Here is a 26165-nt window from a genome sequence, read left to right on the forward strand (position 1 = left end):
GCCCAACTACACTTAGGGAAACAGCTGTCAATATAAAGCAGCCACTGCGAAGTCCTCTCATCTTGCACAAATCCTTCCCACTTGGGATGCTCCAGTCACACAGTTTCATTTCCTGAATCACCACATTTGGTTATGCTTGGGACCCTGCACTTGTACTGTATATTCTGCCTACGATGCTTTCCTTCCAACCCCTCTGTCCCTAGCTCCTCCATGTCATTCAAAATTTGGCTCAAATAACTTTTCAGTGAATAACTCATGTAAAGAGTAATAAACTCATACTGTTCCCCAAGACAGTGTCACATCTTTCTCTTTTAATTTGTATAATTTACTACATCTGAAACTATTTATTTTACTAGTTTATTTATTGTTGGTCTCACATACTAAAATTTAACTTCATGAGAGCAGGGAATTTGTTGATTTGTGCACTGCTGGATTCCCAGTGCCTAACAAAGATCAGAGAGTCAACACCTGTTGAAGGAAGGAATGAACAGGCGGACACCTAGAATTGAGGCCAGTGAGCAAGAGGGGCAACAGAGAGGAGAGGAGGTTGATAACAGAACCCAGAGCGGACAGTTTACTGATCACCTGCAAAATGTTCGAATATAATCCTGGTTGATTCTGATGAAGCCAGCACACTGTTGGAAAGATTTTGGACCCAGACCTTTCACTTTCTTCAGCTGTTCTCGATTGACGAAGGGCCCATTTTTCTCTCGCCATTCAATAATATTTTTGGCTCGGTTGGCATTGAGTCCTGCAATGTGCCTAGAAAAAATAAACAAAGCGAGTAATGTGGCAGACACAACAGTTCCAAAAGTATTCAAAGAAAAGACCTCACCTGAAAGGCCAATGATATAAAACACCTGCATTACAAAAACAATTGCAATTACATACTGTCATGTGGCTCTAAGTTGTTAACGAAAAGGGAGTTAAATGAAAGAGACAAAGAGGGAGAGTTGTTCAAGGGAGACAAGGACAAGAGAGTGCAGAATAATGATAAAACAGTAGCTGTCATAAAGATGCTGGTAAACTAGTTAACACTGGTACAAGAAAAAGAACTGCTCCTGACAGTTCTATACTATTCACATTCCTCCTACTTCTGAATCAAGTAATAATTATGCCTATTCTTTCATTTACAAAGTGAGTTAGCAGAAAAAGTTAAAATTGCTACAGTTGCATTTTACTACCCTATTTTTTTTTTTTAAATCAGCCTGTTCTCATTAACGTAAAGACTTGAACTACAGAAAAGTACTTCTCTGTGAATGTCATGGTTAGTATAAAAATATAAAAACTATATTATTAGGAAGTTTGCTTGGTGTCAATTAAAAAACTACAATTTAGAAGATTTTTAATTCTATTATTGAATTCCATACATGAAATTATGGAATGCTTGTAGCTGTGGTAGAAAAGCAACACCTTAAAATGTAAGGGGTAGGGGCGCCTGGGTGGCTCAGTGGGTTAAAGCCTCTGCCTTCAGCTTAGGTCATGATCTCAGGGTCCTGGGATTGAGCTCCACATTGGGCTCTCTGCTCAGCAGGGAGCCTGCTTCCTCCTCTCTCTCTGCCTACCTCTCTGCCTACTTGTGAAGTCTGTCTGTCAAATAAATAAATAAAATCTTAAAAAAAAAATGTAAGGGGAATTTTCTGTTATACTAGTCTCAAAGCTGAAGAGTCCAGATCTTTTACATAGTTCCAGAATTTCATGCTGCTTCAGCAGACTTGTGTAATAAGTGCAAACTTTATGAACAAAGAAAGCAGCTCCTCTATAACCACAGTAAAACAGGACAGAGTATATAAGACGTGATTATAGTACGATAAGGATTTTGATATGTGACTTGCAGGATTAAGGTAAAAATACCATAACTATACCTTGAATCCTCAGAATTTATCTTTTGGTTACTGCCAGCTTTGACAGAAGTGTGCATGAGACTGAACTAGTGAAAAAAACCTACTCTCATGTGGTGGGAAACAGCTCTTTTCCATGTTAACCTTATTTAAATTCTATTAGCAACACTAATGCACTCAATGGTTACCATATGTTCTTCACTTTAGATTTGTAGTATTAAAAATGATAATGTGAATTGTTACAGTTCTTTTCTTTTTTTTTTTTAAAGATTTATTTATTTATTTGTCAGACAGAGATCACAAGTAGGCAGAGAGGCAGGCAGAGAGAGAAGGGGAAGCAGGCTCCCCGCTGCGCAGAGAGCCCGATGCAGGGCTCGATCCCAGGACCCTGAGATCATGACCTGAGCCGAAGGCAGAGGCTTTGACCCACTGAGCCACCCAGGCGCCCCTGTTACAATTCTTTTCTTAAATGATGTCTTCCCCTCAAACTGATTAGCTCAAGCAAGGTATGAACTCAAAGATTTTTTGTACTTGACAACTTTACACACGTGTCTCCTTATTTTAGTTAAATTTGAACTGAACAGTCAGTTAAACGTAAGGTTCTGTCATCTTCAGCCACAGAGCTCTCGTCTTACCTTAACAAAACTTCTGAACAGATGTTAATATCCACTCCCACAAAGCTGACACATTCTTCTACAACACTGTCCAGTGTTGCCTTGAGTAAAGTCTGAGATACATCGTGCTAAAAAGACAAAGATCAAATGTCAACCCAGAGTGAAGGACATGCAGTTTTTGGACTATTTCATTACATACCTGTATTACTGGTACCTGGCTGAGACACAGCATGGTAAATTTTTTCATTTTTTCTTAAACGTATAGTTAGTATGTACTTGAGCTGAACTTAGGCAATCTGTTTCCTTACTCTCTAAATCACTCATACACCTAACTTCAATACAACAGCACCAGTAATTTTTACTTTCCTAGAACTCTACCAGAGCAGTGGTTCTCAAACCTTAGTTTGCCCTCAAAATCACCTGTAGGGTTTAAAACACAGGCTGCCAGGCCCCATATCCAGAATTTCAGACTCAGTAAGTCCAGTGTGTGTGGGCGTGGGCGGCGGAGTATGGGAAAGGCTGAGAATTTGCATTCTAATAACCTCTCAGGTGCTGCTGGTTCCAGGAGCACACTTCAAGACAAACTGGTCTCCATGGTTCACACAGTGCCTGGCAGTGTTATCTTCACTTACATGTGTATATCATCCCTTAGTTCTTCTTAAGAGGAGATAGAGTAAATTATAGTAGGAAGCAATACTCCACTATACAATAAGTCTGACAGTAAACCAAATGTTTCATCACATTAAAGATACTATTACTTACAAGATGCACTATTTTATGTACCACTGTCTATTAAATCATGACACAACGCTTTATTACTTGAAATTCTAATTTTTTAAATATTGAAAGAATTCTTTTAGACTTACTTAGAAAGTTCTTAAATCATCTATCATGCAGAGATAAAAAGGAAAATATAAACAATCTAAACTGGTTAAGGTATTCCTAAAACTTCTTCAAATTCAGCATTCACTCTTCTGGTCTACTTTTTTTACTCAGAGTATTCAATGTCCAAGTTTTTCCATTCAGTATTGTCCTTAATGCTCTTAAAGTCCTATGTAACATAGCACTTCCTGAAAGAGTAATATTCTATAGTCTCTGAGATTTTCTTTAAAGCTTCCGATGCTCATTCTGTAAACTTTGACAGTGGTTCTATCTTAACAGAAAGTATGAACAGAAGAGATTTTGGACAACAACAAAACTATTCTTTCTTTAAAGGTCCTTAAATGTTTTATTGTTCAACAGTTTGTTGACTAAAACAGTAAAGGGTTTGCAGTTCAGTCATGACTCCAATATTAACAATCAAGTCCACAGAGAAACTACACCATGATTTGCCATAGGGCCAACAGCAACTCTAAGATACCATTAATTGTTAAGAAGTATCCTGATTTCAGAGATGTTAAAAATGTAAGAAAATGTGCATCTTAGAATTTATAAAATACAGTATTTGAAAGTAAATATTTATTGGCTAACTGAGAAGTACCTCATAATATACTTGGTGTTATTCATAATTCTAAAATTAAAGGTTCCCTAGTTGTTGTGACCCAGATGTGAAACCGTGGGTCAGCATCCATCTCCATTTGTCTCAAGAAAACAAGGTTAAGTTTGATAACCTTAAACTCCCAGGAAGGCCATAAAGAAAATAGGGTCCCTAGGTGTTGTGATTATGTTATTATCTTTTTAAAAATTAATTATTTTTATTAACATATAATGTATTATTTGCCCCAGGGGTACAGGTCTGTGAATTGTTAGGCTTACACACTTCACAGCACTCACCATATCACATACCCTCTCCAATGTCCATAATCCAACTACCCTCTTGTTATTTTCTTTTAATAAGAGTAGAAGTTTTGTTCCGAAAGACAGAAGGGTTCAGAAGTATTTTTATATTTCAGAGATAACTTGGTTGGTTATCTAGGCCACAGGTAAAAACCAAAGACATAATTTTAAAAATCCTAAGAAGCAAACATAATCATGAAAAGGATCATAAAGAAAAACCTAAGACCTTGCTGAGAATCTGATTACTTTCTCTTAAAAAGATTTTATTATTGGCAGGGTTGGTGTGGTGGTGGTAGAGAGAAACCCATGCAGACTACACTGAGCATGAAGCCTGACATGGGGCCTGATCTCACAACCCTGAGATGAGACTTGGGCCGAAACCAAAAGTTGGTTACTCAACCACCTGTGTCATCCAGATGCCCCAAGAGCCTGATTTCTTTTGAGCCACAACATGTAAGAAGCTGGATAGTCTTTTTTTGGTGTAAGCAGATGAGAAGCAGCAAAATGAAAAGTGTGCTTTTTTTTTTTTAAGATTTTATTTATTTATTTGTCATAGAGAGAGAAGCGAGAGTGAGCACAGGCAGACAGAGTGGCAGGCAGAGGCAGAGGGAGAAGCAGGCTCCCTGCCAAGCAAGGAGCCCGATGTGGGACTCGATCCCAGGATGCCGGGATCATGACCTGAGCCGAAGGCAGCTGCTTAACCAACTGAGCCACCCAGGCGTCCCGAAAAGTGTGCTTTTAAAAATGAGAGGGTAGGAGGTGGTGGACAACATAGTAGCAAGCACAATGAGAAAAACGAGAAAAATACCTGAGGGAAGAGACAGAACTATGAACAAATAGGAAAAACTAAAAGTAATAGTTGGGAGCCATTAGAATAAAGACAAACAACTCCACATATGTCAAATCACACCAGATGCTTGGGACAGCTAAGTAAGTAGTAAGCAGTCCCTGTAGCTGGACAGTCTTGATTGCCTGTCCTACCTCTAGCATCCAGCCCTCTTTTCCTCCTTCCAACAGAAACCTGTGTTTCATGCATCTACCCCACCTCTGGAAGCCCATAGGATTTGAGAAGGCTGGCCCCACTCTAGCAGATAATAGTAACAGTAAAATCAGTGGTTTTTTTTTTTTTTTAAAGATTTTATTTATTTATTTGACAGAGAGATCACAAGCAGGCAGAGAGGCAGGCAGAGAGAGAGGAGGAAGCAGGCTCCCTGCTGAGCAGAGAGCCTGATGCAGGGCTCGATCCCAGGACTCTGAGATCATGACCTGAGCCGAAGGCAGCGGCTTAACCCACTGAGCCACCCAGGCGCCCCAAAATCAGTGGTTTTCAAACTGAGAGTTCTGACCAGTTAGAGGGTCATAAAGTTAATATGGTGGCTTGCCACCAGCATAAAAAAGTCACAAAAGAAATAGACCACATCAAGTATGTTGCACATATTCTCAACTTGGAATCAAGAGTGCAATAAATAACACAGCCAACTGAGAGTATCCTGTGAGAGGAATACACAAATTGGCCAGGAACATGTGTTTTGTTCATGGAAATCTTATTGGATCTTCTGATAAACGATGGTCACTGACTGCTGGAGAGGTTAAAGAGTAACTTTACTGATTTATGAAGCAAAGTATCAAAAAAAAAGTATGAGAAGTTTATCATCAATGGCAAAGCTCTCATTCTTACAACCAACTTTAGTTACAAACTTTGTGTCTTTTTCAGAAAGGATGTTATTGATTATAATATTAGTATAAATTGACCTTAAGAATCATTATAAATTTCAGGGCACCTGAGTAGCTCACTTGGTTGAGTGTCTGACTCTTGATTTTGAGTCAGGTCATGATCTCAGGATCAAGAGATCAAACCTCGTATTGGGCTCTGCACTTAGGGAAGAGTCTGCTTTATAGTCTCTCTCTCCCTCTCCCTCTGTCCCTCCCATCCTGCTCTCTCTCTAATAAATAAATAAATCTAAAAAAAAAAAAATCATTGTAGACTTTGAAGAAAAAGAATAATGAAGCAGTTTCCTTACCAGATTTGGAAGTGTTAACAGTGACAAAAAGGAGAGAAAGTGCTAACTCTATTCAGTTTGACTTAAGGCACATTTTAAATAGAAAAAAATAACTGTAAGACTTTAAAATAAAATTAATTTAAAAATGATTTACAAATACAAAAAACAATAAAAATGTTCAACCCATATGTACTGTTGATAGTAATGTTCTTGTAGAAGACAGTATAAAACCAAACAAAAACATTTGAAGCATCCCTACCAAAATGGCTAAAATGCAAAAGACAGAAAATACCAAGTATTGGTAAGGATGTGAAGCAACTGGAATGCTCAAAATATCAGCATGATAACCGTATTTTAGGTCAGATATTCAAAGCAAGAGAAGGCAGTTTTAGGACATTTATTTTGTATAGTTCAAATGTAACTTCAATAAAACTGAATCATATGTATTTATACAATGTAAAAATGCATTCTTGTTCAATACAAACTGCAAAGGAATAAAAATGGACAATTCCTAGAAACAGAGTAACTGCCAAAAATGGGCTCAAGAAGAGATAAAATCTGAACAGACTTCTAACAAGAGATTCAACAGTAACCAAAAATCTCCCAACAAAGAAGAGTCTAGGACCAGATAGCTTGATGAATTCTACCAAACATTTAAAAAGAACTAACGCCAATCCTTCTCAAATTCTTCCAGAAAATATAAGAGAAGGTGACCCTTCCTAACTCGTTTATTGAGGCCAACATTATCATGAGGTCAAAGCCAAACAAAGACAACATCAGGAAAGAAAACGATAGACAAATAAATATTCCTTGTGAAGAGAGGTACAAATATCCTCAAAAAAATACTAGCAAACAAAAATCCTACACCATATTAGAAGAATTAAACACCACGATAACCATGATATACATGTGATGCATTCAGTATAAGTGAACTCAAGAACCACGTACATTCTTTTTTCCAGGTGAAAAACACTTTCTTTTGGCATTTTTAAAATTAAAATTTTGAAGTAATTTCAAATTCAAAAAAAAGTTTGCAGGGAATTTTCTTAGCTTTCTTTCAAGTAAATACTTCAGTGTATGTTTCCAAATAACAAAGACATTGTCTTCCATACCACTGTAGAATAATAAAAATTTATGCGGAGAAGTTATCATCAATGTAATATTATGTAATGTATAGCCTGTACTCAAATTTTACCAATTGTCCCAATTCTACTCTACAGCATTTTTTCCTCCCCATCCAAAATTCAACCCAGGATCACACACTGTATTTAGTTGTCTTATCTTTCTATATTCTGTGCTGGGAAGCTTCCAATATGGTTCTTAATGATCCCAAGCCCTGGTATGCTGGCACTGTATATCCTATCTCCTTGAATATAAAATTCACTCAGGAGTCTTGTCTGTATGAGTTGTTACTAAAATTATTGTACCACTCACAGTGACCTACTAATGTGAAAAAGTATTTTCAGTTTTGACTCAATCAAAATTTAAAAGAATAGGCTCAACAGTGTATCATAAATGCTCATAGTCTTCATGTATTCTAGACCGGAACAAATTCATGAAACCTGTAACTATACAGGTTAAATCTATTTTTTTTTTATCTAATTAAGTCTATTTTTTTTGTATTTGAGGGTTAAAAATACATTTAATTATAAATAAAATAGTATTTAACTTTGTCATGTATATGGGTATCATTTTGAGAAGTCTTTATTTTGAATTATGTTTAATTATGAAAGACATATACAAATACACAAATATATGGCTGATGGCTGTCTTAGTCAGTATAAAATGTATTTCCTACTGTGTATCATGATCAAAAGGTATGAAAAATAATGGTCTAAGCCAGTCATGGTGGTCCCATTCCATGAATTCAATGATGGCAAGTGAAATACAAGGGTAAATCTGCTAGGGACTTTAGAAAAAAGACTTCCTTACTGAGAGGTTAAAAGACTAACCTAAATATAGACCCTTGTGAAGAGCTGGATCTTTTCTTCTTTTTCATTCAAATATGACTACTGGAGCCAGAGTAAGCACTGTATCAGTGACCGGGCCAGGCCTGAGGACAAAGCTGACTCACTGAAGATGGCAGGTGGCACACATGACCACGATTTATTTCTTCGTGATACTCTTGAGATTTTGTATTACCCAGTTCTGAACACACCCCTCCTCTGACCTCCCTGTCATGAAATGTCCTTACTATTCAATAAAGAATAATACATTTGCTTATTGTTCAAGCCACTTGAGTTGGGACCGCTGATGTTTTTTTTAACTGCAGTTGTTATTTTATCAAGTGACTCAAGGTCCAGTGGGAAGACCAAGACAATAAAAACAACCAACAATAACCTTACTACCAAAAACCCTTGAGATTTTACTGTCAGGCATTGTTATAAGGCTTTTTATATTATCTAATTTAATCCTTACAATAACTGTACAAGATGTATATATAATATAATGTCACATCTTCACATATAAGAATTTATTCTAAGGGAACGGAAAGATATGTGCAAAGGTATGACGTGTGTGTGTGTGTGCGTGCATGTGTACATGTGCAATCTAAAAATATACCGAGGGGACTGATACAAATAAATATGAAACAGTCACCATGTGAACTGTTATTATGAAGTCATTAAAATGTATTAGTTAGGAGAGCTATTTTACTAAAATGCCCTGCAAGATAAAAGGTCCCAGATAACCTATGGAGTTCAAATATTTTTTAATTCTTCTAGCAGGCAGACTTATATAAGAAAAAAAAATTTTTTTTAAGAATTTATTTATTTAGTTGAGAGAGAGAGAGAGGGAGAGAGCATAAGTAGGTAGAGCGGCAGGCAGAGGGAGAGGGAGAAGCAGACTCCCCAGTGAGCAGGGAGCCCAACATTGGGCTTGATCTCTGGACGTGGAGATCATGACCTGAGCCAAAGGCAGACGCTTAACTGATTAAGCCACTCAGGCGTTCCTGTAAGAAAAATTTCTGCAAGAACTGCTGTGTTCTATAATTCTGAATTTTGCCTACATTTTCCCCCAACTTTTTGCTTAGGAAAGTACTACAGAGTTAAAATCACTTTCTAAAAGTACAAATTTCCTCCCCTACCTTTAGGGGAGGAAATAATGAACAAATTTCTATGTTGTCCCATTCTAATGTTTTTGGCATTCAAGTAGAGACACTGATTTTGTCACTCCGAAAACAATTTCTAAGCAACTATCATGTACCAGCCAGGCACTGTGCTAGCTGTGTTGGGTGTTGAGAGAATGGGAAAAAGCATATGAAGTTCATGTCTTGAAGAAGCCCAGTTTACATCTGCTGAAAGCTGAGATGGCATGCACCGCCCTCCTGGCAGTTGTGAGTAGAAGAGGCAAGAGGACCCCAGGACTGACTGTGCTAATTGTCAAGGACTTGATGCCAGAAAAATGAATTGCTCCATTTTTAAAAAAAGTTATCTAACTCTGAATTTTTGGACAAGTTATCTGAATTGTATAAACAGTCTGTTTCAAATTCAAAGAAATATTGTTTGGACCATTACATTTTTACCTAAAATTTATGAGATTTTTAAAAAAAGAATATAAGCACTCATTCATGCTAGTTAGCTTTTTTGAGGTCAGAATCCACATTTTTATTATTACTCTACCACAAACTTCTGAAGAATTGCTGATTCAAACTGCTCTCCTTTCCTTTTTTTTTGTCCCAAAGCACTAAAATTATCTCACAACTATTTTTAAAAAGTCCTTCCAGATGAAACCTTGCCTGTGGACGGACTATAGCTTCTACAGCAATGAACCTGCACATTGCATATTCCATATTAAATTTTAAATTTATTCCCAAGTGGTTTCTCCAAGAAATAGCCTTCAGTATTTTCTTTAGAAATTATCATTCACTCATGGCTCTTCCTGTCATTTACTACTGTGAAAATACAAAATGCAGTTAGAATTAAAGACACAAAAAAGCTTTACAGGGAAGTCTAGCCAACTTCAAATAATGCAAGTTGATTTCCCTATCTTGCATCTACTCTTCTTTGACATGTGACAGTTTAAGAGACATCTAGGGGAGTGTGTGTTAGATGACCCATGAAAGAGAACTGATAGAAGAATGGAAACATTTCAGAAAACAGAAATGAAGTTTTTAGTAATATGTGCTGCCGAAGCGAGCACCAGAAATGAAGTTTTTAAAAAGTTTAAAGTTTGGGACTCCTGGGTGGCTCAGTTGGTTAGGCAGCTGCCTTCGGCTCAGGTCATGATCCTGGCGTCCTGGGATCGAGTCCCACATCGGGCTCCTTGCTCGTCAGGGAACCTGCTTCTCCCTCTGCCTGCCATTCTGTCTGCCTGTGCTTGCTCTCTCCCTCTCTCTCTCTGACAAATAAATAAATAAAATCTTAAAAAAAAAAAAAAAGTTTAAAGTTTATTACAACCCCCCACCAAAAACTACTCCTTACAAGATTCAAACTGATCTGACAGAAAATCAACTGATTGCCGGAATAAAATTCAACACTAAAAGAATACAACAAAATTTGTAAAAACAACAACATCACAATGTCCATTATACATTAAAAAATAACTAGGCATACAAAAAAGCAGACAAATAAGTCCCATAACAGAATGGGGGTGGAAAATCATCAATAAATAGAAACCAACCTAGGATAAACCCAGATGTTGAAAATAGCAGACAAGAACTTTCATGCAGCCCCAAGATGTAAAGGAAAGATGGTCATAAATGAACAGATTGGAAACAGCAGAAGATAAATGGAAACTATAATAAATAACCAAATGGAAATTCCAGACCTGAGAACATAGTATCTGAAATGAAAAATTTACTCGATAGGTTTAACAGCAGACTGGAGATGAGCAGAAAAAAAGGGTCAGTGAATATGAAGAGAGATCAACAGAAATCATCCTATCTGAACAACAGAGATAAAATAGAGTCAGGGGGAAGCAAAGCCTTCATGACCTATGTGAAAGTATCAAAACATCTCAATTTTCCTTAGCCAGCAGAGCAGCATTACAAAAAGATGTTAAAGGGAATTGTTTAGGCTAAGGAAAATTGATACTAGATGGTAAATATAAATATATAATTGAGTATGTTCTAATTTAACATAAAAGACATATGACCATTTAAAGCAAAAATTATAGCATACTTTGGGATGTCTACATATGAAAACAATAACACAAAGAATGAAAGGTGGTGAGGTAGTATAATATTAACTCTAAGTAGGCTCTGAAAAGAATATAAATAATAATCACTGCAGTAACCACTAAAAACAAAAACAAAAACAAAAACAAAACAGAAACAAAAATTCACAAAACAAAAAAACCCAAGAAGTACAGGTGAAAAGTCCGTAAAAGAATTAAAATAGAAAACTAAAAATTAATTGATTTTCTTTTAAAATGAGACAGAAAAGGAAGAAGGCTAGAAAACAGAAGAGACATATAAAATACAAATAGCAAAACTGTAAACTTTAATTCAACCATATGAGTACACTAAATGTTAATGAAGTAAATGCTTCTATTAAAAGGCAAAGATTGTCAATCAAGATATAATTTATGTTGTCCACAAGAGACATATAGTAAATATAAAGAAACAAAAAGGCTGGAAGTAAAAGGATAGGAAAAAAATACCATTTAAAAATTAGGACTACAAAGATTAGAGTGGCTATATTAATATTATACAAGAAAGACTTCAACACAAAATGCTTATTACCTAATTACAGAGCTTCAAAATACTTGGAGCAATTCAACTGCTAAGTGTTTACCTAAGGGAAATTTTAAGTATGTTCTCCAAACCTTGTACAAGACGTTCATGGCAGTTTTATTCATTAATAGTAAACAAAACAAAACAAAACAAAAACCAAAAAAACTAGGAATAGCTCAGGTGTCCATTAATAAGAGAATGTATTAAAAATGTGGTAAGTTCACATTATGGAATACTATTCTGCAAAAAAACGGACAAACTACCAATACACGTGAAAACATGGTTGAATTTCACACGTTACGCTAACTGGAAGAACTGGGTGCAATGGACTACACACTGTTATGATTCCACTTATGTTAAATTCTAGAACAGACAAAAGTAACATGTGGCAAAAACATCTGGGTGTGTGGGAAGGGACAGGAATAAATTTTCCAGGATGACTGAAATGTTCTACATCTTGATATATGTGGGGTGCACATATGTCAAAACTTATTGTAATGTATCACTTTGCCCTTTTCTATATATGGATTATATCTGAAAAGAAAAGAAAAGAGAACTGTAAATAAATAAAAATCCAACCTAAGTTTTTGAATCATTAAGCTGGGAACAGTGATGCCTTTAACTACAGATCTGTCTCAGGAGTCACAGCTCTGGAGCAGGTGGCAGGGATACAAAATATAGACTACTCCTGATTTTTGTTCCTTGGAATTTGATGGTAGACGTTCTCCCCAGATTTCTCACCTCCTGAACCTAAAAGAGAATTCTTTTTTTGTACAAAGTAATTTGCAAATTCAGAATCATTGTCAGCACAGCTCCAGTAGACCACATTGGAACTTAATGACAAATGCATGTAGTTAGATGGCACAAACTTGCTAGTTAGCTGTGTGTTAGTTCTCATTCCATAATTATTAACATAAAATACTGATCCTGCCTTAAAGAGTTTCCCATGATGATTAACATTTAAATATAATGCATAACATCTTTATGAATTATAAAGCTAAAAAATGAGTCTTTGTTATCAACCTAGTCCAGTGTTAAAATTTTAATCTAGTTCGGCTTTCATTTTGTCTTCTGGTAGGTGCTCTTATGTCCCCTAGTGGATACAGGTCGATATGGTAGAGGAAAGATAAGGGCAAACTGGCTAAGTAAAGGTCCATAAATCCTAAATGCCTGCCTTGCCCACATGCTTTTCCAAACCAATGCCTCATACTACCCAATTTACCATAAAAAAAAGAAAAACATTAACACATCTGAACTGGACCACACCTATCTGCCCCATGTGTGGCCACATATAGGGCCTGGGCTAAAACATAATCCTGGTTTATGACATATGCACGAACAAATGCACACCAATTAGCTAGACGTTTTGACCTGACATAATACAAAGAAGTTGGCATTTCTACCGTAAATCTCTATTTTTAAAGATTTATAGTTTAGTCATAAAAGCAGACTTTAGGAAAATTTGGGGTGCAAAGATTTAGAGAAATTTCCCTTCTAATAAATTAAAACAGTACATAGAAAATCTGATCTGAAACTCGTGTATGTGTGTGTGTGTGTGTGTGTGTGTATGTGTGTGTATTAGAGAAAAAGAAAAATCTCTGTGCGCAGAAATTTTGACCACCTACCGTTTAAATTTTTAAATTGTTAGGGGGAACAGGAGTTAGGGATAAAAGGGGGGCATAATGCAAAATAATATAAAAGTTCTTTTTCTTCCCCAAATTGTAGAAACTAGGTTTCTTGTCAATATTTCCAGTAATAAGCTCTAAGATACATTTTGTCTCCCAAGATTCACATACATAGACTCATATGTGGCCAGACGTCTAGTCATATATGAATTGGCTTTCAGTCCCTTAATACTATGGACAATAAAATTTTCCCAGTTAGACCCAAGGCTACCACCACCAGCAGAGGATCCACATTCATGTATTTCCACAGGGGTGAAGCATTAATATGGTAAGGCAAGGTTTCTTTTTGTTTGCATGTCCCCTATCTCTGTATGACTATGGTTAAGGAGCCCAGGAGTTCCAAATGATCTGAAACAACTGCTCCATTCCCAGCCTTCTGAAGTGGGAGTAAAGACAGGCCTCCCTAACTTCATCCTCCACACCACTTTTATCCCCATTTCCTATTTTATTTTATTTTAAAGATTTATTTATTTATTTATTTATTTATTTGACAGACAGAGATCACAAGTAGGCAGAGAAGCAGGCAGAGAGAGAGGAGGAAGCAGGCTCCCCGCTGAGCAGAGAGCCCGATGTGGGGCTCAATCCCAGGACCCTGGGATCACGACCTGAGCCCAAGACAGAGGATTTAACCCACTGAGCCACCCAGGTGCCCCTCCCATTTTATTTTTATCTAGAGTACTTCTTATCATCTACTGCACACAGGTTTGGGATATGTGTGTGTGTATATGTGTGTATAATATATATATATATATAAAATACACACAAAAATAGACTCAAAATGGATGAAAGACCTCAATGTGAGACAGGAATCCATCAAAATCCTTGAGGAGAACACAGGCAGCAACCTCTCTGACCTCAGCCACAGCAACTTCTTCCTAGAAACATCGCCAAAGGCAAGGGCAGCAAGGGCAAAAATGAACTATTGGGACTTCATCAAGATCAAACGCTTTTGCACAGCAAAGGAAAAAGTCAACAAAACCAAAAGATGACTGACAGAATGGGAGAAGATATTTGCAAATGACTTACCAGATAAAGGGCTAGTATCCAAAATCTATAAAGAACTTATCAAACTCAATACTCAATGAAAAATAATCCAATCAAGAAATGGGCAAAAGACATGAAAGCCATTTCTGCAAAGACACATTAAAAAGTGCTCCACATCACTGGGCATCAGGGAAATACAAATCAAAACCACAGTGAAACACCACCTCACACCAGTCAGAATGGCTAAAATTAACAAGTTGGGAAACAACAGATGCTGGTGAGGATGCAGAGAAAGGGGAACCCTCCTACACTATTGATGGGAAAGCAAGATGGTGTAGCCACTCTGGAAAACAGTACGGAGGTTCTTCAAAAAGTTGAAAATAGAACTACCCTACAACCCCGCAATTGCACTACTTGGTATTTACCCCAAAGATACAAATGTGGTGATCTGAAGGGGCACCTGCACTCCAATGTTTATAGCAGCAATGTCCACAATAGTCAAACTATGGAAAGAGCCTAGATGTCCATCAACAGATGAATGGATAAAGAAGATGTGGTACATATATACAATGGAATACTGTGCAGCCATCAAACCCTCCCCCTCCCTGAAATCTTGCCATTTGCATCGACGTGGATGGAATTAGAAGGTATTATCCTAAGCGAAATGTCAGTCAGAGAGGGACAACAATCATATGATCTCACTGATTAGAGGGATTTGAGAAACAAGAGAAGATCACAGGGGAAGGAAGGGAAAAATGAAACAAGATGAAACTAGAGAGGGAGACAAACCTTAAGAGACTCTTGGTCTCAAGGAAAAAACTGGGGGTTGCTGGAGTGGAAGCGGGTGGGAGAGATGGGATGGCGGGTGGGTATGTGCTATGGTGAGTACTGTGAATTGTGTAAGACTGATGAATCACAGACCTGTACCCATGAAACAAATAATATGTTATAATTTAATTTAAAAAAAACAGAAAATATATATGTATTTCATTCACCGCTGTATCCTGGCACAGTAGGTTTTCAATCCTACTACTGTTTCAGTTTGCATTTCCTTTAACATAAAGGAACAACCAAGAGCCAATGTCTGGCAGTTTTGCTTTTGGATTCTTCTTGCTAAAGCTGGGAATTTGGTTGAAGAAGAAGAATCATTTAAAATAAAAGGAGATACCAGTGGCAAGGGATTGCTTCAGGGCATTACAGCAGGACAAATCCAAATCCAAATTCATATTAACTGTTCTAGCAGGCACCAACCAATAGCACGCTCAGAAGCTGAAATCTGAAAATGAAATCTGAGATGCCCTACCATTGACCTGTTAAGACTGACCATGGCCATAGGGTCCCTCACTCCAAACCACCCAATTCTCTGGTGAACAGTTTCTGGTAGGTTTCTAGGTCAAAAAGAGTTCTTGTGAACTCAGACCCTAGTCATAGATGAATCCCTGAGGCTATTAATTAGAGAAGCTTAAGTCCTTCTTTTCCTGGGAACTGAATTAAACTTAAGCTTCTGTCATTTTGAACATAAGCTAAAGTACAGCATCCTGTCATACCATAAAAGGAGACCAAAGAAATGGAGAGATTTGACCCAGAAAGCAAAGAAACCCTTAGAAAGAAAGTCCTGAGTTGCCAGCTTCCAGATCAAGGTCTGTGAGACAGTCATTTGACTCCATTTACCATGGTCAATCTCAAAACCAGCATGACTAAAATGTAGTTTAGGCACCTCTACCAGAAAGGTCAAGGAGCATACCTCCATACAGGTACCTACCTACCTTGATACAACTAATGGGTTTGGGGGAAGAAATACTTATGATATGAAAACATGTTACATTTACACATAATCTTTTCCTTAAGGCTTAGTGCAGGATAATGACTCATTTTCCTGAAATATCTCTGTGGGTCAGGCAAAATCAAACCCATTTGACCTAAGAATAACTGGGTCATGGACGAGGGTTAGGTCACAGAGTTAAAGAAAATACAAATTGGAGAACTCTAGAATTTAGAAGAGGGATACAGATATTACCAAGGAAAGAATTCTAGGACCTAAGAACTAAACATTGCTCCTTATAGGATCAGCTATGCAAGCAGGATCAGAGCACAACTCATAGTATTCATTTCTTAAACCACTAAGGGATTTACTCAGGTGGAGTACATCTCAGTTTAGAACTGACAGTTTATTTTAAATAAATTTGAGTTTTAAAGTGAATTAGTAACTTACTTCCACTTAATTTAACTTGATTTATTTGAGAGAGAGAGCAAGAGAGCACAAGAGGGGGTGGGGCAAAGGGAGAGGGGAAAGCAGGCTCCCCACTGGGGCCTGATGCCAGGACTTCGGGATCGTTCCCTGAGCTGAAGACAGCTGCTTGACCGACTGAGCTGTACAGGTGTCCTTTACTTCCATTTAATAGGAAAGTTTTTCTGCCTTCTTTATGTCCCTCCACTTTCTTAATATTTTAAGAAATATTACAAAACTTCTTTCCTTCTCTCTGAGTCAGGAGTGTCTCCTGGTTCTTAAGAGATGGTTTACAATTAAGGCATACTATTTTGAATGGAAAACTTTAAGAGGCAACCACAGTCCCTCATTCCGATGCTAAATAGTAGTAAGCTTCACTCTTTTTAAAAGTTGCATTGATCCAAGTCACATTTAGGGAAACTGACAGTTTCTCTTTAATTACTGTGGCAGACAGATCCTAAGGAGACTCCCAGTGAGATTCACCTCTGGTGTTCACTCCTTTACACCTTCCCTTGAGTATAAGCAAGGCCTGTGACTTGCTTCCAAGTAGTGGACTATGATGGAAATGATAGGATGTCACTCTCATGATCAGTTAGATAACAGGGGAAAGCGGATTCTCCTAATTTCTTGATGAAGTAAGCAGTCATGTTGAAGAAGCCCATGTGGAAAGGAACCGTGGTGGCCTCTAAAACTTCAAAGTGGTCTCCAGCCAGTAGCCAGCAAAAAGCTGGAACCCTCAGTCGTACAGCCAGGAAATGAATTATGCCAAAAAACTGAATGAGCTTAAAAATGAAGCTTGGAAGTACCTTGAATAGAGTCAAAGCAAGAAAATAAAAAATAAACTTTCTAATGCTCATAAAAACTTATTCCTTTGTTCATTCAATGAAGGTATGTTATAAGTACGTACTGAGTGTCTGCTTTGTACCTGGCCTTGTTCTGATTAATGGGATTATGGCAGCCAACAGACAGGATGCACAATTAAAGAAACGAATGAAAATTATAATGTGATAAATGCCATAAAGGAAATAAATAGAATAACATGATAGTCACAAGGAGTGGAGGTAGCTACTTGAGTGACTGGTAACTGATTCTTTAAAGAACTACATTAAAACTGACACTTTAAGAAGAGAAGGAGCCAGCCATACAAAGAGCCAGGGAAAGAACATTTCTAGGCCAAAAAAACAAATGCAAAAGTCCTAAGAGGGGAACACGCTACTGTGTTCACAAAAGTGAAAGGAGCCAAGGGTGGCCAGGACATCATGGGGAAAAGGAAAAGCACTCAGAGATAAGGCAGACAAGGATCTGACAAGTCTTATGGTAAAGAGTCTGAATTTTATTCTTACCACAGTGGGGACAGAGATAGGATCTAATACACATTTTCAAAAAGCATGCTGTAGAAAACGGATTGAAAACAGACAGATGTGGAAACAGGGAGTCCTGGTAAGAGATTTTTCAATATACCCTGAGAAAGATGACAGCTGTCTAGCTAGAGTCAGGTGGTTGGGTGGGAAAAGAAGGATCAAGGATTTTAATAAAAGTAAGTTTTTAATGAGGATAGGTTTGTGACTCTACAAATTGGGTGGATGGTGATGCCATTAATCGAAATAGGAAGGATGGCAGAGAATCATTTAATGGTTTTCATTTTAAATCTGGGGGAGGCAGGGAGGGTTAGGAGACAGAGGTCAAGAGTTCTTTTCTAGACAAATCTATTAGACATCCAAATGAAAGGTCAGGATGGCAGATGGATATATGGAGTCTGGAGCTCAGAAAAGAGATGAATGGGGAAGCATTCCAGGAATGAACATAATGAACTTCTAAAATCTGCGGCGAGAGGCAGAGTGTAGGAAGAGGATGCAGCAGTATCAAGGGATGGAAGCGAAAATGTGCCTAGGAAGGAGCTACATAAATGAAAAACTCAATGTCATTCTTTTGTAATAGCTATTTGCAAATAATTCTGAAATTCACCTAAAAAATGGGAGAAGGTGATAACTACTACTACCTAGCTTATACTGAGTGTTGCCTCTGGAATCCTTTTTAAGAACATCCAGTAATTTTCACTGGATGAGATGCTTAACCTATTTTTTTTTTTTTTAAAGATTTGTTTGACACAGAGAGAGAGATCACAAGCAGGCAGAGAGGCAGGCAGAGAGAGAGGGGGAAGCAGGCTCCCTGCCAAGCAGAGAGCCCGACATGGGGCTCAATCCCAGGACCCTGAGACCATGACCCGAGCCGAAGGCAGAGGCTTAACCCACTGAGCTACCCAGGTGCCCCGAGATGCTTAACCTTTAATGACAGATACTCCGTAAGTAAATACTCCATAAGTAAATGTCTATGACAGGGCTAACTTTTCAAGTGACAATTCAAAATTTGGTGCAGTTGTTATTACCATGAAGGGGCAAAATATAAATGGTTATGGAGAAGCTATACTAAGCTGCCGAAGTTCTTCAAGATCCCTGGCACAAGAAAATCCATTTTACAGTAATAATACCAGAAAACATTTATATTGAGTGCTAATAAGTGTCTGGAATTTTATAACGCTAACTTGATTTATCTTCACAAGGCTGCACTTGTAATTACTATTATATTATTACCTCCATTTTGTATAAGATTTAACAGGCACAGAGTGGTTTAAGTAAGTTGCCCCAGGTCATACTGCCAGCATGCCCCTGAGTGCAAAGGGTCTATCTCTGGAACCCAGGCTTTTAAACACGATAGATGCCCCTCTGTTTCTTTTAAGTAAAGTAGAATCGTTTGATCTAGCTATGCTAATTTTAGCTCTCTTGCTTGGGTTGCAAAGAAAATCCAATGACTTTACCTATTTCATTTTTTAAGGGAAAGTTTTGTAACAACCAGGAGGAACGTGTTTTTGTTTGTTGTTTGTTTATATTTTCTATTCATTCATAAGGCTTACCAGAACTAAACATGTTTTGACAAAATAGGTATGCTTTTAAAATTCTGTAACACCCTGCTCTTAGTATAAATCTTAAGTAAATGGTAACAGTGTCTATGCAATGACCAAACAACACCAACAAAAAGATTTCTGAAGAAACTATCTGCTTTGATAGGGCACTAGTCTTTTCTCTTACTTGAAACTATAATTTACTTTCTCCTGTTCCCTTTCCCTCTAATTTTTCTATCCTTCTGTCAATAAGAAGGATCAATTACAGCATTTTATTTGACATGTCTAAAATAATTATGATTTTCCACCTAACCAGTTCATCTATGAATGACAGAATTTTTTCTCAAAGGAAACTCTGACTGCTTTGGGACATTTCCATTCCTGGTTGGTTCCTTTATAACTACAGAACTATTAAGTATGGAGGTTAGGCCACAAGTGTGCACATGTAGAGTCAGAGGAAAAGGAGTATGTCCCTTCTAACTGGCAGTTTTCTTTCTTCTCCTTTTGGGTAACTCTTAGTCCTGAAGAAGTTCTTCTCTTTTCTTTCTTTCTTTTTTAAAAAGATTTTATTTACTTATTTATTTGACAGAGAGAGAGAGCACAAGCAGAGGGTACAGCAGAGAGGGAGGGGAAAGCAGGCTCCCCCCCTGAGCAGGGAGCCCAACCTGGGGCTCAATCCCATGACCCTGAGATTATGACCTGAGCCAAAGGCAGACACTTAACTGACTAAGCCACTCAGGAACTCCAGTCCTGATGAAGTTTTAATTTGGATTTTAAACAACTGCATTTTTTAAAATGGAAAATGCAAAGATTTTATGGTTACTTCCCTTTTTTTGACAAATAGTATGGGAGAGAAGAATGATGCCCGAAGATCTTCAGGACCTATGCCCCCATTTCTCCTCAGTAAACTGTACTCCATTATTAGACTACATTCCAAAATAGAAGACCTTCTATGCCAATAAATTCTCAACATTTTAGGGTTGGAAAGGCTTCCAGGACATCATATAATATAACCTTTCAATTCACAGACGAGGAAATCTAAACATAGAGCAACTGGCTAGAGTGACTAACATTAACATAGTCTTCGTGTGCTACTGTCCCTTCCACCATGAATAAGAAATACAACTTGAGTCTCCTCAATTTGGTCTTTCTATAGTCATATTTCAAAAGACAACACATTTTCCTTTATTTGGCAAACACCTGAGGGCACGAAAGAAGGCAAACTTGAAAAGTGCTAACTGAAATACAGAATGATGAAGGGCGCTGGTTCCCAAATGTCAGTTCATGACAGACTTCAGTGGTCAGTAGCAAAATGAAGAAAAGAGCAATGTCAAAGTTTTTCAACAAGATAAATTTATTCAATTTAAACAACTGCCCTTTACTATATAATTATGACACTCCTACCATTTTGGTGCTAAAATAGTCCTTTTACTTTTCTCTGTGACCAAAAAATAAATAAATAAAAATCCTGGAAATAGATCAGTCTCCCTAATTCTACTATATTAGTTAACTACTGCTGTGTAACAAATTACTCTAAAACCCAGCAGCTTAAAATAACAAACATTTATTATCTCACAGAGTTTCTAAAGGTCAGGAAACCGGAAGAAGCTTAGCTGTGTGGTTCCGGCTCTCATGAGGGTCTCTCATGAGGCCACAGTCAAGATGTCAGCAGTGGGGCTGAAATCATCTGAAGACCTGAGTGGGTTGAAAGATGTTTTTCCAAGATGGCTCTTTCATATCACTATTGGCTGATGGCCTGAGTTCCTCAAATGTTGCTGGCCATAGGCCACAGTTACTCTTCGTATGGGTTGGCTCATGATATGGAAGTCGGCTTCTTCCACAGTGAGTGATCCAAGAGATTGAAAGCATCCAAGACAGAACCACAAAGTCTTTTATAACTTAATCTCAGATGGGATAAGCCATTACTTCTGCCATATTCTACTGGTCACCAAGACCAGCAGAATATAGAATTGAGGACCATCTTTGAGACCGGTTATCACGACCACAATTAAAAAAAAAAATTATTTTACTAGTCCATGAAATCAAATCTGAAAACTGATGTAGTGGAAAGGATATAAAAGTTAAAAGATCACGTTCTAGTTAGCAGTAGATAAGCTATTGAATTTCCTTGCCTTCAGTTTCTTTAGAAAATAGGGGGATGGATTTGATAGTCTCTCAAATACCGTTCAGTGCTAACGTACTACAATTCTATACTAGGGATGATGATGATGATGACAACAATAAAGACAAATTTGATAATCTGCCCAAGGTCACTAGGCTAATAAATGGTAAAGCCAAAATTTGAACTCAGGCAACTTGACCATACAGCCTATACTGTATCTTACTTAACCTTTGGAAATAAATGAAAGGCAGTGAGAAAGACTAAGCAAATCAAGTAACATCTTACTACCTTACTCTTATGCAATACAAAAGGGAGAACACAATCTCATTCCACCCCTAAGTACTTTAGAAATACTAATCAGCTGTTTTATTATTACTGACTTAGGACAATGTAATATAATGGCCCACTTCAAGAAACCTATCTTCATAACAACTTTTAATATAATAATGCTTGGCATAATGTGAAATTTCCAATGTAAAATCAACATGCTTACTATATAGTTAGGGTATCACTTCCAGATGACTTTGGTAAAGAATAACTATAGTCAGGGAAACCTGTTCAGGCTTTGAATGGAGGTAGGGGTAGTGGTGATTTTTAATCTTGGTATTTTTCTCTCCTTTATTTTTCTTTCTTTTCCCTAAGAACTACTCTTAATTTCCCTGGGAAACGTAATAATAGCTTAGTTTTTAATAAATCATTTTTTATTAAATGTTTTTCAAGAAAAAAATATCAGTTACTAGGCATATAAGCAAAAGACCATACTACAATGTGTTATGTTTTTATCCTCCTCTTTTAGTTAAAACACACACACATATGTATATATATATACATACTCACTGGCATCATATTCATGGTAATATCAATTGTTTTTTTCTAGATATCTTCTGAATGTACTTTTCAGTCCCACAAATATTAAAACTCTTTTGTATCGGAACCAGAATCCACTGGGGAACTCCTCTGGTATCAATAAGAAACAAGGAAAATCCATGGCCCTGTGACTGCTCAGTGCGCAGTAAAGGCAATCCTCTAGCATGAAACAAGGGCAGAAGTCAGTCAGAAAGAATTATGCAAAATTTCTTAAAATCCTTGCCAGAGAATGAACATGAAAAATAAAGGGCAAAATAACATTGTCAAATTTGCTTTCCATTTCAGAACTCAAGGCAAGACAAAAGTCATCTTGGGAATAGTAGACAATGTTTCCGTTGCTCTTAACTAACATGGTAGAAAAAACACAAGGTTCAGGCATTCAAGAGTGACAACTGTCTTTCAGACAGTTGGAAAGGACTTGAAAAAAACATTTGTTGGAATAAATGGAATGTGCCTTGGCTTCTGTGGTCAAAATTTCTGAGACTCAACTGAAACTAGATTCTGGCTTAAGACTTATATGGTTTTCATCACCCTATAAACATTAACATTATTGATGCAGATCTGTCACTTGAAATATTTTACCCATATCCTCCACTGCAAGGAATTTTCTTTTTACCCATTCATCTCTAGTGACAAATTTGTGGCACTTACAAATTTAAAAGGCTGTCAAAATCTAATAATGAAACCTTGGGGGGAGTCATGTGGGGGCACAGATCAGAAAGAACCAAAATTAATTTCAGAGGATTTACTACATAGGTTAGGGGTCACAATGAGGTGAGTTTCATTCTACAGTGTGAAATCTACAGAAGCAATACCTTCCCAGAAGTAAAGAAAAAGTAGAAAAGGAATTAGAGTTAGTGAAGCCAGAGGACAAAGTTAGAAACTCATTATAGAAATCAATGCATAGACAGCATAGAAAACCACATATTGTCAGTGACTTGAATCTATGTCATACTTGTTTCAGTAATGGCTACTCCTAAAAATCAGATATGCATTTTAACTACTGATAACACACCTAGGAAACTATCCATCTTAACAGAAACTGAATTTAAAGGCTTGAGTTCCACAACTTTTCTCTAGAAAGTGAAACGAAAATGGGAAGATAATTTAAAAAGAAAAAAAGGCCTGAGTTTTCCCTCTTGCCTAAACCTCTATGACGTATCTGCTATTAGAGACAGTTCAATGGCTAGGAACATGTTTTCCTTGAGGCCTTAGTATTGGGTGTCTTGAGGAAGGAAAGTCAGAAAGAAGAAGTTGCAGGCTGGGGCATTCATGCAGCAGACACAGATGAGGAAGGAGCTCATGAATCAGGCAGAACCACTCCAGAGGCTCTGGCCTTGGGTATGTCAGGGACCATACTGGAGCAAGACCTGGGGCATTAATTCTAAGTCAGACTATACAACAGTTGCCTTCTATGAGAGGTAAAAATTAACATGCCAGGATTCCTGGCAGGCTGACTTCATGTAGAAAGGAGATGGTTTTCAGTACAGCATGCCATGGAAAAAGCAGCCCAGTGCTTAAGACAATCAATCCTGATAGAAATCTGAGGTGGGGAATCACATCGCTACTTCGTAAGGCCCCTAACGTTGGAACTGCAAGTCCTGGGACCACAGTCCCTTTTATCATGCCTGAGATGGGCCGGTGGTCCCCCAACCACAAATGCTGAGTGAGCAGAACCAGAGTGCAGATAAAAGGCTCTGCCACACCCTACCAGGACTGAATCTTTCCAACCCCTACTTACACCAGGGGAGAGGCTAATTCCTCCTTAATCTGTAAAGCTAAAATCTCATGGACTGAGAAGTGAAAATCCATTACTTATGCCTGAGTTCTCCAGTCTGAGGTCTGGCCCTTTGAAATGCTCGTGTACAGCGCCCAAATGCAAAAGCCCAGGAGCCAAGAGATGCTATTCAAAAGGCCTGGTGAGTTTGCTGCTCAGGTTGTTGATTTGGTAGCTGCAGACCCAGTTCAGTTTCCTAGCGCTGTCGTAACAAATGACCATAAACCGGGTAGCTTAAAACAACAGAAATTTATTCTCTCACACTTGTGGAGCCTACAAGTCTGAAATCTCTGAGGAAGAATCTGTTTCATGTCACTCTCCTGGCTTCTGGTGTTGCCGGCAATCCTTGGTATTCCTTGGCTTCCAGCTATACTCACTCGAATCTGTCTCATCTTCACAGAGCATTCTTTTTTCTCTATGTATCATTGGATGAGGGCCCACCCTAAGCCAGTATGACCTCATTTTAATTAGATCTACAAAGACCCTATTTCCAAATAAGACCTCATTTTGAGGATTTTGGGTAGATATGAATTTTGAGGGGACATTACTCAACCCAGTACCTCTCCAAACTCACCACAAGCATCATCTAAATTATTTATTCCAACTATAGAGCTCAATATTTATCCTACCTTCCCTCACCAAAGGGAAAAAAAATAATGTAAGATTCCTCACTAAGGAAACTGAAAAGAACCCAGGGAAAAAGTCTTCTGAAATGCGGCATATAGACATTCCCCAGTTTAAGAAAAGACACCTCATCTCAAGAGATCACAAGACAGAAAAGCCTGCTAATGAAATAAAGTCCATGTGTATATATCAAAGCCCTATCCAGCCTCATATGGAGATATTCTTAAATAGGAAGAAATCACCAATGCTCTTTTAGAAACTCTTTTAGAAAAACTCTCCATTCTAAGAAATATCAAGATAACAGAAAACCAAAACATAAACAAACAAACAAAAGGCAGGAGAAACGGGGAAATCCCTCCAGTCTGCATTCTTAGGAAAATAAAAGAAAATGTTGTAGCTAAAAATATAAACAAAAAAACAAGAACGTAATACCATAAGGAAAGAATTCGAGATCAAGAGACCTTTTTTTTTTAAATTAAAAATAAGATTACCAAAATGAAATATTCAAAATAAAATTAGAAGATAAAGTTGAGGGGTCCCCCAGAGCAACCACAGTAACAAAAATCAGAAGCTGAAAATTTCAGGAGAAAAAGACAGATTCCACCTAAGATGTCCCTTACCTACCCTAGCAGAGTTAGAGAAAACACAGGACAAGAAATCAAATGCGAGGCACAAGATATTTTCCCAGAGCCAAAAGTCATCTTCAGATTATGGAGGTGTTCAGCCCAATGAATGAAAAAAGACAAGCATATAAAAAAGAGATGAAAAAAGGAATTCAAAGGAATGAGAATCAGATCATCACCAATTCCACTAGATGAAAGGAGGCAACAGAAAGGATGCAACAAAATCTTGAGGAAAAATTATTTAAATTATTTCAACCTAAATTTCTACACCCAGGGAAACTATTATTCAAATGTGAAAGTCAAATACCTTTTTGACATTCACGAACTCAGAACATCTACTTCTTACACAGTTCCAAACAGTTATCCATCAGTGGTAAGGTTCTACTTATTGCTTTTTCCTCTTTTCGAACTTCCCATGTACTCCAGTGTAATAAATGCTTGTGTTTGCTGAA

The 26165-nt window shown here is 37.5% G+C and overlaps 1 protein-coding gene across 2 annotated transcripts in view; it reads right to left on the minus strand.

The window, feature by feature from the left end:
- Window positions 1–26165, minus strand: part of SRBD1 (S1 RNA binding domain 1) — a 203997-nt gene that overhangs the window by 32139 nt on the left and 145693 nt on the right. For both annotated transcript variants that reach the window (XM_047745849.1, XM_047745848.1), the window contains exons 17-18: window positions 2477–2583; window positions 586–762 (exon numbers count right to left, since the gene is read on the minus strand). In XM_047745849.1, coding sequence (XP_047601805.1) covers window positions 586–762; window positions 2477–2583 — 284 coding nt within the window. The remainder of the gene's footprint in view (window positions 1–585; window positions 763–2476; window positions 2584–26165) is intronic.

The sequence above is a fragment of the Lutra lutra genome, chromosome 9 (assembly GCF_902655055.1).
Source record: "Lutra lutra chromosome 9, mLutLut1.2, whole genome shotgun sequence".
NCBI lineage: Eukaryota > Metazoa > Chordata > Mammalia > Carnivora > Mustelidae > Lutra > Lutra lutra.